At 39.9% G+C, this 19560-nt stretch overlaps 1 protein-coding gene across 1 annotated transcript in view; it reads left to right on the forward strand.

Moving 5' to 3' along the window:
- The window catches only part of LOC134287653 (uncharacterized), a 34898-nt gene extending 21151 nt beyond the window's left edge, over positions 1-13747 (forward strand). Inside the window, exons 2-3 of the mRNA XM_062850026.1 lie at positions 2019-2769; positions 12587-13747. Coding sequence (XP_062706010.1) covers positions 2019-2769; positions 12587-12693 — 858 coding nt within the window. The 3' untranslated portion in view covers positions 12694-13747. The remainder of the gene's footprint in view (positions 1-2018; positions 2770-12586) is intronic.
- Positions 13748-19560: the final 5813 nt, after the last annotated feature.

Consider the following 19560-nt stretch of genomic DNA (forward strand, 5'->3'; position numbering starts at 1 on the left):
CATTTCTAACACCAATATAATGACCAAACCTAACATTTTTATAATTTTATACGTTTTTATCAATTGTGAATACGATTAAAAAAGTTAAAATGTTATCAATCATGTATCATTGGGATTTTTTTTAAATTCCTAGTTCGTTTTCTAAAGTTCAAAAAGATGTACCAATCAAATCAATGATAAATCGTCGAAAGGCAAAAAGTCGGAAGTCGACAAAGCCAAAAGACAAAAATTTGAAAAAACAATCGAAGTGTAAGTTTCGAAGGGACAAAAGGTCGAAAACTTCTCTGCAACGTAGGGTGAATTCCTCTGCCGCAAATAATATTCGACCTTTCGTTTTTCGACGTTTTGTCCTTCTGACCTCTTGTCCCTAAAAAGCCCAGTAAACATTTTGGTCTGTATAATTTGTGTTATACACTACTATATAAGAACCAATTCAATCGTATAAACTGCCCAAAACTGCTATATACGTACCAAAGTGGAGGCCATATACATACTTCCGACGACATTTCGCGATTTCATATGATCATCATTACGATGTCCCAAATAATCAATCGAAAGAATAAAATACGACTTCGTGTGATATGAAATACGATGTCCGAAATTAGCTATAAAAAAAGTTGACACCTAGCCTAGAACACGGCACCTCGAGATTGTGAGTCTAAGCCCATACCATTGTACTACCTGATCTGCCTTGAGCAGAGCACACATTTTGGCCAATATAAACTTAAGCTTTCTAAACCACCCATGAAACTTGCCTTTGCCTTCCTACATCAATGTTGATATGAGGAATGGGCTGCATTTGTTTCTAAGTCATTGCGATTCCATTTATTACAATGCTGTACTGATATAAAGTATACCTAATGATGCTGTCAATTTATATACAACTCGGAGCGAGTTGAGTTTGCGCTTATTACGACATGTTTTGTTTACAACATTAGCCTCGCATCGAGTGTACGTTTCGACGTCGTCGTCGTCGTCGCCGTCGTCGTCGCGGGAAAAGTTTACTGCTTATGTAGAAATAATTGTGGGACAAATGTCTTTTTTCGATAGCTATGAACACTCCCAAAGATTGTTCGAATATCATTATTGATGGGGAGAATGTTTGCAGTCCCAAAACATAATCAGCGGCCAGGCGGTGATGATCAAGGCAAGTGGGATGCTTTTTTCATTTTGCATCCAGCACCACCTCGTTGCGGTGCTGAAATTCGTACAAAGCCACTTGCTCTGAATTTATGTAATTTTGTAAACAGGCAGTACCTAGGGAGCAAGGATATGGGATTTAAGCACACCACAGTTTCAGAAAGATTATGACTAAAGTGTATTGATCTTTTACCGGGAAGGCCGCATTTCATCAATTTTCATTAAGTCGTTACGATTCCCAATCACACTTTACTAACATTATATATAACTTGTAAGCGTATGCAAACAGCGACGACTTCAATTAGCGCTTTGTATGACTTGCTTTATACACAACAAACTTACTCCGAAACAAATCGCAGCAACGATTTATATACAATTAGACTTGACATTTTTTATCACAAGATTCAACGGTTTTTACGATTTGGATTTCAGACAACGAGATATATGATTTTGAATGCACTTTCCATTACGATGTGTGGTTTACTGGGAGAAATTAGTCATTGGTCGTAGAAATTTGTATGGAGCATAGATTTTGGTCAGACTCCTCCCCCTTTAAGGTTTCGAGATAACCCTTTACGACATTCTTCGGCATAATCATACGCATGATCGGAGTTTCAATGGTGGAACACTGCTATCTGATGTGAGTGATGAAGCTTAGTGCATTTTAATTACATAACATAAAAAACTGCCAATTTCAATTTCAGAGCGACTCATGTTTTATGCATCAATAATTAATTAAATTCATTTGGCATAAGTATTTACACCGCGCCTCTTCAATACCAAGGTCGATCGACCAACCGCGACATATTTCCTAGCTCATGCTCAACGAACCACTCGTACAACTCCTCTAACATAACTTTTGCTTCTCTGTTTCGTAGGAGACTGCCCGCGACGATGAATCGGCTGCCTCCAGTATTATTCTGATTCGCCGTGCCCGTCGCTTTTCATCGGCCACTACTTACATCCTGTTTCTGATTGCGCTGCTGGTCACATCGCTGGGCATCATTGCCGGCGTGTTCTACTACCGCCAGTATGCCCACTCGCGGAATCACCTTCGATTCCACGGTTTCTGCCAGATCCCATATGATTCATCGAACATGAACGACAACCAAATGTACTACATGAACTCGATGCTCCGTGACGACACCGACGAGCTTAACTCGCAAATCCAACGGCTGTTAAATCCGTACCAAAACGACCTCACCGAGATTGAGAATCGCATGGAGGAAACCGAAAAGGAAGTGAGCGACCAATTCTTCAAGGAGGAATTCGAACTGGGACTGTCCGACGAGGAGAACTACTCCAAGATCAACGTGCCGGTGTTCCGCGGTCAACGTCAGGGTCGCTTCTTGCACGACTTCAAGTACAACCAGTCCGGTATCATCGACAAGGACAACGGCCGGTGCTTCCTGATGCCCCTGGATCGGGATACCGTCCTGCCGCCCAAATCGCTGCGGGATCTGATCGAGAAGATGTGGAACGGATACTATAACATCAACACCAGCACGGTCCGCAAGAACATGCGCGTCATCACGCCGGAGCTGAAGGATCTGAGCGATGTGTCGCCAAGGATCACCAACGAGTGCGAGGAAATGAAGATCTACCGGTTGGAGAAACTGGTTTCTGGAGGTGAGTACATTAACATTGTATTGAAGAAGAATTCTTTCTGTACTGTGAAACAGTGTTTGTACAGATTCTTGCTTTAATATTTCCAACAGTAATTGCGATGCGCTTTTTGTTTGCTTCAAAAGTTCAATTAAGGATTTATTCTAGAATTGATTGATTGATTTGTCTTTATTTGAAAGACTTTCAGCCCTCTTATTCTAGAAGAATAATACAATACTAATCCTTTAAGAATGTCTTGCGTCTTGAAACCTTATCCTTCTTTGGGACATTTGAGACATCGCCGTATATAAATATAAGCCTATTTCATCATCTATCTGAGGGAGACTGGGGCATACGCTTAACCGAGACTATTGCCGAGCATTATCTTTGACAATGCCATTATCGTCATGCTTGCCCTTTTGCAGGCATATTCCACGTGGCTTGCGAATTTCAGCTTATCGTCGATCATGACGCCCAATTGCTTCAGTGAGCGCCTAGAGTTGATTGTGCACCCGCCTGTGGTGACCAGTGCCTGTTGTTTAGTTCCACTTCCTTTATCGACTCGTCGTATACCACGAGGGCAAAACATCGGCAAAGCTGACCAGCTTTACGCCCAATGGAAGTGTGAGGCTCAATACGCCGCTTTCCATAGTACCGGGCCCAGATGGAGCCCTGAGAGGTACCCCCGCGGTGATGTTGTAGCTCCTCTCGTCTTCCTCGGTGTTATAGATTTGCACCGTATTCTGAAAGTAGCTGTTCAGTATCCGGCATAAACTAACCAATGGTGGCCCAGCTGACGCTGTTGAACGCATTATTTTCATCCAGCGTGACGACCGCGCAATAGCAAATTCCCATTCGCTTATTTTGGAGTGCTATCTTGGCCGTTTTTGTTACATCCCTAATAGCGTCCACCGTCGATTAACCCTTCCGGAAGCCGAGCTGGTTATCCGAGAGGCCAGAGCACGGGCCAGAGTCATCGGGTTTCTCGGTATAGACCATCAGCCTCGACAGAATCTGTTCCAACAGTTTCCCGGTGGTGTCCAAAAGGCAGGTACTGTTGGGACTCCTATAAGACGCTACCACTCACTTTACGCCCACTGTAATTTCTCAGCTGTCTTGCACCCAATCTAGTTGATTTTTTGCCTCCAGTAAGACTTTATTATAGGCTAGTCCGATACCGATAATTAACTAAATTGGTTGAAAGACAATTACGTGGGCGTAAAGTGGGTGCAATCGTCCTATAGAAGAGCCGGCTGTAGGTCTGTTTGCCTACGGGTCGCCAGATGGCTTCCCGATTTGGGCAGAAGAATCAATCTTTGTCTTTTCCACCTCTCCGGAAATTCACTTCTGTCTAGGCACATCTGCATAGCCATTCTGAACATGTCAGTGTTAGCCTCGATTGCCGTCTTGATGGCTCTTGTCGGGATACCGTCCGGACCCGGAGCCTTGTTCAATTTAAGCGATTTCGCTATTGCGATGAGCTCATCGTTCGTTACCGGAGCGACCTCGTTTTGGCCGGTTTGGTCATATGGTCTTGCATATTGGCGCGGGAACAACGTTTCGCGATCTTCTGCAGCATCTCGAGGGAGCGTTTTGGGGTGCGAACGCGCCCATCGTTTTGGCCGTGCCAACTCTGTAGGCATCACCCCAAGGGGTCATATGTTGGCTGTCTGGCAAAAATTTTTGAAACACGTCCGCTTACGTGCCTTAATTTCTTTGTTCAGTGCTAGTTAAGCCGACCTATAGGCCTCACTTTGCTGCATTCTACCCTCATCGGTGCGGTTCTACCCATACCAGTTTGCGTTCATTTCTGGGTAGGAATCGCCATGGCATTGCGGCGTCGCTGGATGGATCGTCGGTGTCCTCCATAAGCAATCGCTTCACAAATGCCGGCTTATCGAAGCGCGAGGTCAGCCATCCCCGATGACGGTCGATGTCCTTCGGCTGTGGCCGTCTTCCTCCGTGTTCCACCCTGTATCGAATCGCTAGATGGTCACTATTCGTATTTCCATCGCCGACCCTCCAGTCCGAGCTTGGGCTCCTAGATCTGGGAAGGTCGTCTACTTTCGCGACATCCACGTTCAGCCTAGCCATAGCTTCGAGTAGAGCCCAACCCCTCGTGTTAGTCGAGCTTCTACCCCATTCAACCGCCTAGGCGTTGAAGTCTCCACCGATGACCACGGGACTCAATCCCACTAGTGCGCTTGATATCGAATCCAGCATTGACGAGAAATGGTCTGTCGGCCACCTGGGAGGGGCATAGATGCTGCAGTAGTACCCCCTCCCTTCCCTTGATCCTCGCTATTATGAAGCCCTCAGGCGACGTGGAAATTATTTTTTGGACCGGAAATTGATTGATTGTACCGCCGCTAGCTTGGCCTCATCCGCTATCTAGTTCCCGTTATCGGGAGGGATCGGTATAGGTCCGATAGTAGGGCAATGTCCGTACTTGACACCGACTGACTGCCACAGCAACTGTTGTGCGGCTTCACAGTGATTGAGGTTTAGCTGTGTAACCTGCATTATCGTCGTTTGGCGACCTCTTCGCGTGCCTGGACATTTTGGTGCGAGTTGCACTCCCTGGCGATATGGACCACCACTCCGCTTTTTCTGCAGAGCTTGCTCCTGTCGGGACCTTTACACGTCCAATTCTTATGTCTTTACTCAAAGCACTCGAAGCATGCTGAGCGGACACACTGACCAGCCTACCATTATCTTGCCCACTGCAGTCGCCTTGCAGTCTGCGTGCCAACCGGGCCCTTTCGCTGGTGGATCGATTCGCTGTGCAGTGTGCATCTACCTCGTACTGCTGTTTAAGTGCGGCTGCGAGCTCTTCTGTGTCGGTGATCTCGTCCAGGTTTTTACACTGGAGGGTCGCCTCCGTCGTTAAGGCCCTCACCTGCACTTCTTTGCCCAGTATTTCTTGAGCTAGTGCTTAGTAGGAGGTGTCTTTCTTGGCCGCCTCCTTCTTCAGCACTAGTACCATCTCTCCAGTCCTAGGGCACTGGATTTTTTTTTTACATCTGCGCCCAGCGGTGAGAGACGATTTTCACCTCGCATGGCTACCAAAATCTTTGATAGTTCAGCGCCTGCGTGAAATCCGCGCCGGTCATCTGCGCTTCCTCGGCCACTTCAACGCCGTTCCCTCTGTATCTCCCTTACTGCAATTGAAATAGTCGCCAATGATCCTGGTGGTTATCTATTCATGGCCCTTGTGGGACTGGGCTCAGAGTTAGATCAGAGTTAACCAGGAGTGTTCATCTGAACCTACTTCCACCCATTTAGTTGGCTAAGCTAGGCACAAGTCAGAAACGTACTTTTAGGCCACGCCACGGTTTTATGCGACGGAAAACAGCGCCGAAATTAGCCAATTCGGCCATCCGCCGTTTCAAGTCAGTGTCACCCGACTTTATTAAGACGATAGAATGCCGTCGCTACCAGCTCACTTCCCAAGGAACCACAAGCATTATATCATTACATTAATTTAATCGTATTATAGTTTAGCTAATGCGAGATAACTTTTATTCTACACCTGTCAAGTAATAAAGCGTTTACTCTACATTATGAAAGCATTGAAGCATTATAGGATTTTTTGGTAGAGACGAACCAGCCGAGGGCTGAAAGTCTCTTTAATAAAGTAAAAAAAAAAGGATTTTGGACAGTTCGGTATAGTTCTATAGCGACGATGTTCAATGCTTCATTGCATTACCATGTTAAAAGCTTTATAGCAATCAATAATGAAAGGATTTATTACTTTATAGGTATATGCCTTTATTAATGCTTTCATCGCTGTAAACAAAAAAAAAAAACCTCAGTTCGAAAAAAAAAATCTGCAAAACATTTTTAGAAACACAACCATTCAAAAGAAAAGAAAAACAAACCCAAATTTTCATGGATTGCTGCGTAGAACTTGGATTATTATGCTCAGATGTTGCTATTTGAAAATTTATATTGCGTATGTTTTTTTTTGGTTTCTGTTTGGGACTTGAAGGCAATCAGATGGTGAGGGAACAAAAATTATGTGGGGTTGAGGTATTGTTTTCCTTATTTAACATAGCGCCCCGATTTCATAGAAGAAATGATAGAAGTGAGCACGTATGAAAACAATAAGAACAGAATCAACACAGATTAATTTATATCTTTATATTATCTTCGTTTGTGGAATCAATCGGTTCTGTAGTCGCTTGTTTTCGAATGGATTTGGGAGAGTAAGATAACTGATGGCATTCAGACCCTAGCACAATTTTTTAGAGCTGCTGAAAACACAACTCAATAAAGCACGAGTTGAGTATACGTTACTTTATGTTGCACATTTTTCCAAGTGCAAAATACATGGTAGTCGTAGCACAGCGTTAGCGCGTCCGAGTTTCATCGTGGTCCAGTTTCAGCAGTCTAGGTTCAATTCCCGAAATAGAATAAAAAACATCATTGTGAGAGTATCGGAACAGGTATGAGAAAATAAAAATAGACAGAAAAATGAAAAAAATACTTTTTTTCTTTTGTTGACATGATGCCTTAAGGCGAAACTGGATCCATTTCCTCATTTTTAAATTTTTGATTTTTTATTTAATAACGAAGCAATATTTTCAAAATCGTTTTTCGTGTACGTGTAGAGTATGGATCAAAGTATCTCCTGAATTTTTTTCGTGGTGAAAATGTTTTTCGTTTTTATAGAAACCATTTTTAAACAAAATTTCACTAAAAAATGGTTTCTGCAAAAACGGAAAACATTTTCACCACCAAAAAAATTCAGGAGATACCTTGATCCATACTCTACATGTGCACGAAAACCGATTTTGAAAATATTGCTTCGTTATTGAATGAAAAATCAAAAACCAAAAAAATGAGAAAATGCTTCCAGTTTCGCCTTAAGTATGCATTCCATACTATTTCATTGCATTAGCTATATGGTACAAGCATTTTATATGCTTTAGCAATCGCCACAGTAAAGCTTGCTTTAAATCAACAATAGTAGCGCCACTTTCGCCACAAACCTACTTTAATGGTACCTATATGACAAAACAACTTTATATCGCATGTCATATAATATACTATAAAGCGAAATTAATGCTCTATATCCAGCGTCATGGTTACTTGGGTTGTGGCTAGCTACTTAAGCGTGTACCCCAGAGAAACAGACGTCACACTCTGCTCGCTTCCCATCGATCACCTTTTTATTGATTCAAACGTAGTAGTAAGTCAATTGACCACTCGTGACGCTGGCATATTTTTTGCTCCTGTTTGACGTTTGCTCACTACCGCCACCTAGTGAGAGATGGCCCGGTCAAACATAGCACATTTAGCATTTGGCGATTACGTTTTTTGACGATGTTTTTTTAAAAATTTTTTCTAAGCGCTACCCCTACTAACATTTTTGCTGTATACGAGCTAAATCAACCACTTTCACATAAGCGTTTGTTCCATAAGCTTTTATGCAGCTGCTTTTGCTAGTTGGGACGTCTGTTTCTCTGTGCGTGTGCCATCTCAGCTGCCAATTACAAAGCATGACTGGCGTCGTTCCTTTTTTTTTCTGCATAATATTTATTAGTATCTCAATCAATTTTTACATTCTTCAGCTTAATCTAGGTGTTCTGTGTATTATAACACACTATCATCCTAATCTGGTAAAATAAATTTAAGCTATTATCAATTCTAATTAATAACATATTACATTTCATTTGCTATAGCAGTTATGATTTTTTGCAGGCTTTATTTTTCACCTGCGTGTCAGAAATACATTTTTTAACTTATCCTAACCCTAACCTAACTTAAACTAAGTATACTAATCGTAGCAATAGAAGACTGCAACGATTTTTGACGAAAGTTTGCAATGATTTTAGTTGACATCTGTTCCAATGTTTCAATATTAGAAATTTGATGCAACTCATTAGTGCTATACCAGGGAGGCAACTTCAGAATCATTTTCAAAATTTTATTTTGAATCCTCTGAAGTTGCTTCTTTCTGGTATTGCAACAGCTTGACCATATTGGGACAGTGTACCACATGGCCGGTCTGAAAATTTGTTTATAAATCAAAAATTTGTTTTTGCGACAAAGTTTTGATTTTCTATTAATAAGTGGGTATAAACACTTAATGTATTTATTGCACTTAGTTGAGTTTTGGAAGCATTTGGAGAAATCTTCCATTTTTGGAAATAAGATGAAAAAATATCTAAACTTTATTGCAATCTACTACAAATAACACGCAAACTACGCCCCTTGGCTGAGATACCTGTGTCATCTGCAAATAATGATTTTTGACATCCCTGTGGCAAATCAGGTAAGTCGGAGGTAAAAATATTGTATAAGATTGGTCCCAGTATGCTGCCTTGTGGAACACCAGCTCTTACAGGTAATCTATCTGACTTGGAATTTTGATAGTTTACCTGAAGTGTTCGATCTGATAAATAGATTTGAATAATTTTAATAATATATAGTGGAAAATTAAGTTGTCTCAATTTTACGATCAAGCCTTCGTGCCAAACACTATCGAATGCTTTTTCTATGTCAAGAAGTGCTACGCCAGTGGAGTAACCTTCAGATTTATTGGAACGAATGAAATTTGTTACCCGTAAAAGTTGATGATTAGTCGAATGTCCATGGCGGAATCCGAACTGCTCATTGGAAAAAATAGAATTTTCATCAATATGAATCATCATTCTATTTAAAATAAGCTTTTCAAAAAGTTTAATGATAGATGACAGTAAGCTAATTGGGCGATAACTAGAAGCATTTTAGCATTTTTCCATTTTTCAGGAAAATATGCTAACTGAAAACATTTGTTAAATATATTAACTAAAAATGATAAGCAACTTTCTGGGAGTTTTTTGATGAGAATATAGAAAATTCCGTCATCACCCGGAGCTTTCATATTCTTAAACTTCTTTATAATAGATCTCACTTCGTCCAAATCAGTGCCCAATGAATTGTCGAAAATGTTCTCATGATTGAGAATGTTTTCGAACTGGCGTCGTTCCTGATTTGCCCAAGGCACTCCTATCTGGGGCTGTGACACTTTGGAAGCGGTGCCATGTCGCTTGTTGCTTTCGGATGTGTGGAATTTCTGAAGAGGCCCAGCAGAGCCCACACCTTGTTCCGCTTGAGCAATCCGTATGCCCCGGTGCCAAAGGTGGTAAGTCCACACTGGTGTGTGAATATGACTCGATTAAAAAAATCCTAGGTTCCCACCTGACATGCAGAAGGAAAGGGGAAGGGATTCGTCAAGCCCCTGGACATCTGTCCCTGCTGCCTTGTTTTTTGCCTTGTTGGGTGAAAACTAACAGAACAAATTCAAGACAACCCAAATCCGACGTTCCGTTTGCGAGTTATGCGCGATCCCACGTATGCCATTGTATTTTTATATAGGGGAGCTTTCGAATTTTCGGCAATATCGTTCTCTTGTCATGGGGGCTTTTTTGAAAGCTGTAGAACTCAAAATTGGTGTCAAATCTATCTTGCCAATTATCCAGCCAAGTTCCAAGCAATTTGGCCTACAAACCACCCCCTCCCCCATGACGAATAGAACAAACCTGCTGATAATACCCGAAAAGTCACCCGATATATATCACCTACCTTGATACCTTGTTGGCTACAAAGTAACTTTACTCCAACGCCGAGCGTATAGTAGAGCACCATCTTCGTCGGTCTTGGGCGATGTTCTTCCAGTTTTCCCGAACGTGTAGGGATCGATCGTAGATCTTCTTCAACCGCGTGCAGCCAGCGAGTTCACGGCCGCCCACGAAGTCGCCTACCTCTACCGGGTTCTCTGCAGAATATTGTTTTCACTATTCTTTCTTCCGACATTCGCACTGCGTGTCCAGCCCACTGAAGTCTACCGTATTTTATACGTTTCACAATATTCGCATCTTCGTACACTTGGTACAACTCGTGATTCATGCGTCTGCGCCACACTTTCTTGTTTCCCACCGAGAATTGTCCGCAGCACTTTGCGTTCGAAAACTCCAAAAGCTTTTTGATCTACCTCCTTTAACGTCCACGTTTTGTGACCGTAGAGGGCAACTGGAAGAATCAGCGTCTTATACAGAGCGAATTTTGTTTGCGTTTGCAAGTTACGGGACCTAAGCTGGCTACGCAATCCGTAAAAGGCCCTATTCGCAGCTGCAATACGCCTTTTCACTTCACGGGAAACGTCATTGTCACATGTCACATGTCACAAGTGTTCGAAGATAAACAAATTCTTCAACAACTTCTAACACTTCCCCATCAATCACTACCTCAGCACTAACACCACTAGGCCTGCTTCTGTCTCGACCAGCTATCATCCCGGGCAGAGTTCAAGTACTTACGATCAAAATGTGATATTGGTTTGTTTGAGATAAGAGGGAAAAGTACTGAAAATAAAAGCAAAAATTTGTTCTTGAACCATCTAACCAATAGCAAAATATGATATTTGAAGATCAATCAAATAGCTCACTGCTATTATTGGTTAGATCTTATCAATAGCTAAATGTGCTATGATGATGATGTTCCAGGAGTAAAATTGAGATATTATTTTCAGTACTTTTACCTCTTATCTCAAACAAACAAATATCACTTTTTTTTGTTTTTTATATCAAAATATGCTATTATTGAGCTTTTTTCCTCTGCTCGGGATGTACTTCGTATTGGTAGAGTTAATCGTCGAGCCTATCCTCGCTGTCTCTCTCTTCACAGGAGTATAAGCTTCCTCCACTGCCCTACAATCGATGCCGATGAGATCAATATCGTTCGCAAAACCGAGGAGCATGTGCGATAGAGCCATTCCTCTGCTCGCCTGATCTCCTAATCGCTGCTTCGAGTGCAATGTTGAACAATAAATTTGAAAGAGCGCCCCCCTGCTTCAATCCATCCAAGGTCACAAACGACGTAGACACTTCGTCCGCGATCCGAATACTTGATTTTGATCCATTCAGCGTTGCGCATATCAGCCTAATTAGTTTCGCCGGAAAACCATGTTCTGACATTATCTGCCAAAGCTCATTTCTTTTCACTGAATCGTACGCTGCTTTAAAATCAATGAACAGATGGTGAGTCTACAAGTTATATTCCCGAAATTTATCTAGGATCATCCGCAGGATAAACGTTTGATCCGCCGTTGATCGGTCCTCACGAACACCAGCCTGGTATTCGCCGACGAAGGACTCCTCAAGAGGTCGTAGTCTGTTGAACAGGACACGCGACAGTATCTTATACGCGGAATTTAAAAGGGTAATCCCTCTGTAATTGGCACACTCCAGTCTGTGCCCTTTCTTGTAGATTGGGCATATGAGGCCATCCAACCAGCTGGTGAACAATTCTTCATCCTCTCAAATCTTTATAATAATCTGATGGATTGATTGATGTAGCTGCTCGCTTCCGCGTTTAAGAAGTTCGACCGGGATTTCGTCCTTCCCAGCAACTTTGCTGTTTTTCAGCTCCTTAAGGGCTTTTTTAACCTCATCCAGTGTTGGTGGTTCCACTGCTTGACCGTCATCCATTATGTTAATCCTGTTCCTGGGTGTTCCTTCGTAGCTACCATTCAACAAATATTCGAAGTGCTCCTTCCACCTGGCTGCCGCCATTGTTTTGTCTATCAGTAAATTTCCTTCCCGGTCATTGCACATGGCGGGCACTGGCGCAGTCTTGTGCCGCGCGCCATTGACAGTTGCATAAAACCTCCGCATATCGTTCCTGTCCATACTCTCCTGCGCTTCAGCAATAACACTCTCTTCGTCACAGGATGAAAACATTCTAATTCTTTTACCGTACCAAATATCGGCGACATTCTTAAATACCATATCTTCGTACGTTTATTATATTCTTTAAAATCTAATCTATATAAATATTTTGCATCTTTTTGCAGTTTTCAAACGATCGGCTGACCTTCACCAGCATGCCAAGTACGCCGAGTTCGGTGGCAACCATATTACCGAAATCGACATTCAAAACTTGGAGGACATCATGCACTAGAGTGAGCTAGAGGGTATGGATATCCATCCAAATTGATTTATTTATGTTAAATTACGTATAGCAGATGCAAACGCGCACCTACCAAGAATAACAAACTACTAAAACCAAAAAAAAACATACACTCTTTCACCATTTGAGAGCGGAAACTAGGTGGATATGGATGGAAAATTAAAACAATTTTCTCTAATGGTGCGGAAACAAACAAAAATGTACGGGATAATCGGTTTGAACTTTCTTAGCAAATAGAACCTTATTAATTGAATTGGTGCCCCAGAAACCTGATGGCAACGTGATGTGGAACAAGTCATTGTTAAAAGACAGACTAGTAAACTTGAATCGTATAAACCAAACTCGATTGATGTAAAACTCTATTTTTTAATCGAACTCTATACAGTTAAATAACACATTTAGGAACCCTGCGAATAGTTCCCGCTGAGAAACTATTTACCATTCCCCAAACTCTGCTTTTGTGAAGCAACTCTGTGTCCGTAGTTATTTTGTCTAATGTGATAATAATTTAGGGATTTGTTGCCCTCTGATTTTAAAACCACTTACCTAGTTGAAAGTTCCCGTACAAAAGTAAAATCTGTAATTGCCTACATCAACTACCGCTATGTATGCTTCAAATCGAATCGAAAATGTTTAGAGCCTAAGAAAAGATACACTGTGTATGTAATTGTTACCTGTGGAAGTGCATCAAATGGGGTGGAAATCTAAGAAGCAGGAAGAGGCGGAGTGTTTTTCCAGCGACTATGTTGTAGTTTCGAAATTGAAAGGATTTTTACTATGCGATATGATATGTTAGTTTATGTTTCAACTGATTGTAAATTATTCGTCAGACAGCGTTGCCACAGTTTTGTGATTATTTGGCTCTATATCATACTGGTGTTGTGTATTACATTTGCCTAAAAACATACAATAAGATGGTGAAACGAAAGTGTAATCAATTTAAAACACAAAATCCTACACAAAGCCTGATGATAGTGATCCAAGAAGAATTAGTGAATTGCAATTTACTGTGGAATATTATAATAAAGTTTTATTAGAAACCAAACCGAGTGTTTTTTAATTTTAATGTTTTAATGAGATGACAATCTTTGGAGAAGCTAGATTTTTTTTCAAATGGTTTCAAACATGTAGGGATGTACCAATGCACTGTGTGGACTTTATAGAAAGTGAAAACTAGTCCCAATTATCCTCCTTCGAATATATAACCCTAAAACCGAACCCCCCCATTGGCTATGCCATTAAAAATTTGGATTCCGGTGCGGAGATAACGCGTAAATGGGCTATCCCCGCGCAGAAGAAAAGGTGCATAGCATGCGTTGATTTGAGTTAGGTATGTCTTGCGAAGATTGTTTGTATCTCTGCCGCTGACAGACAGCAGCATTTTGGAATTGATATGGTTTTAGGCTAGGTTTTAGGGTTCAAAACCTTATGTCCCCACATTGTTGAAGCTATTTCCGGAACCGGATCCCGTCGCTTAGTTTGTGTGCTGATCATTTTTTGACTTGTTCCTACAAAACCCACAACGATTACCCAGATATAGGAAGTCTAGACAAGTCTGTCTGATTGTGTATGCTCAGAGATCCGTGTCATTTACTACTGGGTTTCTCATGTCGGGGAACAAAACCACATCCTTGAGACCGGTTCAGTTTTATTGTGCATGAAGTTTTCATTCTCCACAGTCATATTAGCACATTACGTAAGACAACTCATACATTGTTGATCCGATATCCAGCAGTTTTGTAATAAAGATCAAAGGTTTTTGTATAATAGGCTCCTAAAGTCCTATCGGGATTCTTGTTTTAAACCACAATATATGGTTCAAGAGTACATATTTACTCAATTTTTGACGTTTTTATTAACCGTAGTTGAAAATATATAATTTTTATTTTTTTTAGCCTTTTGTCTCGTCCCTAGCTTATAACACATACTTTGAGTGATTTTTTTTCACCGTGTATGTCAGATAGGAACATTTTTGAAATCCCAGTGCGAAAAATGTCGAGCTCAGTCACACAAGGTTGATTTCAAATGTCAAAGTAGAACTATTTACTATTTTACTTATTTCAAATTTTCTCATTATTCCTTTGTTTTTCAAGTTCGAGTAAAGTACAATTTCGATTAGAATACCATGCTTGATCGTATTATTCAATATAAGCGAGATTTCGTCTTTAATTTTAGGACCCTATTAGCAATGCTTCAGTTAGTTCCGTCCTGAGAGTTCTGCCTCTCTCCGTTACATTGACTTAAAAGATAATTGAATATTGTCAGTCTGAATATCTGCGAGGAAGTAAAACCCATAGGACGATTTGGTGGGACTCCTCAGAACAAAATCGTAATTGCCGTAGCCGGTAGCCCGAGTTCTAGGCTATCTGACTCCCAATATGTATCAACTAGGATCTATTAGAATTTTTCGTGGGCTTAATTTTCCACTTCGTCCAAGGTTAGAGCACGGTGTAGAATATTTAGAAGGTGATACCTTCCGGAAATCTGACAGACGTAATTCGAATCGTTCATAGGCGTGAACACAATGATCTAGTACTCCTCACCAATTTGATCAACGTAAAACGATAAGAACGACGTCACATCCAAAAATGATGTTTACATAGGTTACTAGCCTGCCTTGTGATATGTAAGGGCTGTTCAATTTATAAAACGGACAACTTGCTTGTGCGATATCTTTTATATTTTTCAATAAAATCATTATCATTTTTTTGCATAACTTTCTATAGCTATTCTCAAATGTAGGAAAACTATAACATTAAGCAAAATGTTCTTTATTGTGTAACTGAAGCGGTTTTCGTAAAACATCAATAAAAACCCATTTCTCAAAATTCGACATAACTTTCCACATACTTAATATGTACATTTTCATGAAGTTTTCAATGTATTGGAATCTTATACTATTCTACTAAAGGTAAAGCTTAATAGTTGGTCAGTAATAATGCACCAAGCAGTCTCCGGCTTGATATGGTGAGTTGCCTTATTTTCACAGAAATTATGAAAAAATGTTCATTTAAGTCCTGTGCTGCAATAACATCACTGATTCGGCTAAAAATTTGTCCAGAATAGTAGAATATCGCTCTCTGAATGATACATAAGAAAAATTTACTTATAATTGCATTTTTCATCAAAAATTTAATCCATAAAGATGGCCATATTAAAAAATTTCATACTTTTTGCTCCATTGATGCAGATTTTCGACTCTAGCGAATCTTGTTAGTATTTATTTCCAACAAAGTTGGTCCTATGTTACCGTACACCTTATTTAATAATAATCGGATGCAAAGTTTTCATTTTCAACATTATTGTTATGCGAAATTTGCATTAGGTTGCATTGTTATTTGTAAGAACCTTCAAAGAACGAAACCGTTTTGATTACTGTGTTTGCAATAGCGCACAGTTACCAAACCAGCAATGCTATTAAGAAGCAGTTTTCTGCATTCAAATCCACATTATTCCCAGTTTCGACTGGATGCATAAAAAAATTGATTATTTAATATTTTCATGCCCTTTTTGCTTTACAATTGAATTTTATTGAAAAAATCGAATCTTACTTGAGACTTTAATATCTCAACACTTAATTTTCCGATTGAGTTTAAATTTTGCCAGAATGTTTATTACTCATGCTGCTGCAGCATGACACATACTTTTCTGGTATTAAAAACGATATACCATATGTGAACAGTAATTTTATATATATTTTCAATTTTCAGCAATCGAACAATTCACCTTATTTGACATCTGGCCGATTTTCTATAAAATAAAACTATTTTTATTCGATTAAAAAATGATCACTATAATAACAGATGATGCACTGAACAACGAAGCAAGTGTGGTTAAATTTGAACTACGCGTCTTCTTTTTATAGCCCTATAAAGTTGTCCGTTTTATAAATTGAACAGTCCTTATGCCGTGGGTTAGAGGATAGTGGGATAACCCAAAAAGATCTCGATGTGTCAAAAACCAAAACAACACTTATTTAACATAGGTATCTATGATCGTTGTCTAGGAAAATATCCCTACCCAAGGTTTAGAATTTTCCAGGAATCAAAATTTTTCTTGCAACGCGTAATAACCAACGAATAATAGCAGCCAACGCTGAATAAAAGGGAAGCTAGTCAAATATAAATCATAAGCTAATACACGACTGCAAAACAAGCACCATACAGCTACCAAACTCGGTTTTCAGAAATCCATCACTTGTCACTGGGGTTGCCTTTACTCCACTCAATTCCAACTCCGGGAGATTGCTAGGAAGATGTGAAAACTTGAACAAATCGAATAGGAGTCCCCACTAACAAAACAGCTGCTACTATACAGTACAACTCGTTATACTGGCAAATCCCCAAACTAACAGCGCTTTGAAGGCCGTTATGCGATTTCATTACAGCTAGAAGCTGTAATAAAGAAACTGTTGGTATGCCAACACGGCTTGTCGGATGTAAACATTATTGTCAAAACAAACTTTAAGCAGGATACGTAGCTACTACACAAATTCTTTACAGCTATCCATCTCTGTGCTGTGAAATTTCTTCTTTCTAAGGAACTATGCCACAAAAGTTCAGCCTATTGGACGCAGTGGCTTGATTTCCCCAACAGGGGAGGAAAACAAAAAAAAGGTTTCTTGTGGCACAATTATGAAGCCTTGTCTGGAGTAAAACAAAACGGGCTATTTTCTATGCTAATTATATATAGCAGTGTGGCAGCGAGGACATCATCGGGACCAGTGGATACGGAGATCGGGAGTTCGATTGCAAGTAGCGGCAAGTACTTCAAAAATTCAATTTTAAAAGCATTAATTCCAGTTCCACAAGTACTGCGTCACGGTATCCATAACCTAATTATACACTCCCGTTCAAAAGTTTGGGGTCACCCCCTCAAAAACATGTCATTTTTTTTAGGCCCATATCTCCGCCAATTTGCGCCCGATTTCAAAACCCTTGGTTTCATTTAAAAGATAATAAGTCAAAGAAACTTTGAACATGATTTAAAAGAAACTTTTTCAAAAAAATTTGTATGTAATTTTAACCCAAAGTTGCCAAATTTTCTAAAAAATGAATATAAACTTACGGCAGTGTCGCTGGAAGTTGGGTCGACCAAATTTTAAGATGAGAGCGGTAATATAACCCATTTTCCATTAGCTTTCAACTGCTTTTTACAGAACTTAACTAAAAAATCTAGAAAAAAAGTTATTAAGTAAATTAACTCTTCATGTCATCGACCAAAAGTTTGGGGTCACCCCTCAATATGATGTATCGGCCAAAAGTTTGGGGTCACTTTCTTAAAACATGTAAAAGTGATTTGGTGATATCTTCGTTATCTATAGTTCAATTTTAATTATTTTTGGCTCATTTCAAAGATAATTAACTAAATTTACGTTTGATATCTTCAACTTAACGTATTTAACGATTTTTGTATATAAAAATGTTATGTAAAGTTAGCACATTTTACCACGCTTCCAAAAATGAGGCAACTTCACGTTTAGTTTCAGTATGTAAATTTCAACAAATATGTGTGGTTCAATGTCTATGCAGTAAGTATCATTCATTTTGTTTCAAATAAGCCAAGAAGAATTAAAATTGAATGAAAGATGACAAAGATATCAACAAATCACTTTTCCATGTTTTACGATGGTGACCCCAAACTTTTGGCCGATACAGCATTTTGAGGGGTGACCCCAAACTTTTGGTCGATGACATCAAGGATTAATTTACTTAATAACTTTTTTTCTAGATTTTTAAGCTAAGTTCTGTAAAAAGCAGTTGAAACCTAATAGAAAATGGGTAATATTACCGCTCTCATCTTAAAATTTGGTCGACCCAACTTCCAGCGACACTGCCGTAAGTTTATATTCATTTTTTAGAAAATTTTGCAGCTTTGGGTTAAGTTTACATACAAAATTTTTTGAAAAAGTTTCTTTTAAATCATGTTCAAAGTTTCTTTGACTTATTATCTTTTGAATGAAACCTAGGGTTTTGAAATCGGGCGCAAATTGGCGGAGATATGGGTCTAAAAAAATGACATGTTTTTGAGGGGGTGACCCCAAACTTTTGAACGGGAGTGTATATTTAATCGATTAATTTGGGGATGTCGTATAACTATTATTTAACAATTGTGAAAAGGTTGAAAAAGCGCCTGCTCAAGAGGTTATTCCGTTAGTGGTTACATAGGAGCCGAGAAAAGAGCTATGGACTAGGTGGCATAGATGCTGATCCCACAGCATGTACAAGTGGATTAAGTTCGCCAGATTCATTGGTATACACTGATAAAATTGCAAAGTTAAAGTTTATGTAACTGACGCCCTTGAAATTCAAGACATATCAAGGATTATTTTTATGTATGCGAATTTAAACTGTATGTCGAGGTTTTTCAACTTTATGTTTGCGCAAACATAAACATTATAAGGATCTTCGTTATAGTTAAAAATTATAGAAGTTCACTTATAATTATCATGTTTGGCTTAGTCAGTGATTCAAAAAGATTTCCAACGGTCGTAATGGCTATCATCAGCCAAATCTCCAGCGCAAGCTCCAGCGTTATAATAAAATCTTTACTTGTCTAAAGAAGATATCGAAGGCTGACTCGGCTACAACCCACCAGAACGGTAAGTAAAGTGTGATAAAAGTAAATAATTTGCGATCATGACTTTGCCTTTTTCACAGGAAAAACAAACCCCCGGGATACACGGTAACCCTTAGGAGCCAGCAGCATCAACTCCTCGACACCCCCGCATTCGTCATTCATTTGCGTTTTCTTCAACTTCCGGAACTTTTAAAGGATCGCTACCGCCTTGGGGGATGAGCGAATAAAATGGAATCCGGCGGCCGTGGGAACTGCACGTTCCTTGAGTAAGGAATTATC

This window comes from Aedes albopictus, chromosome 2 (genome assembly GCF_035046485.1).
Source record: "Aedes albopictus strain Foshan chromosome 2, AalbF5, whole genome shotgun sequence".
NCBI classification, from domain to species: Eukaryota; Metazoa; Arthropoda; class Insecta; order Diptera; family Culicidae; genus Aedes; species Aedes albopictus.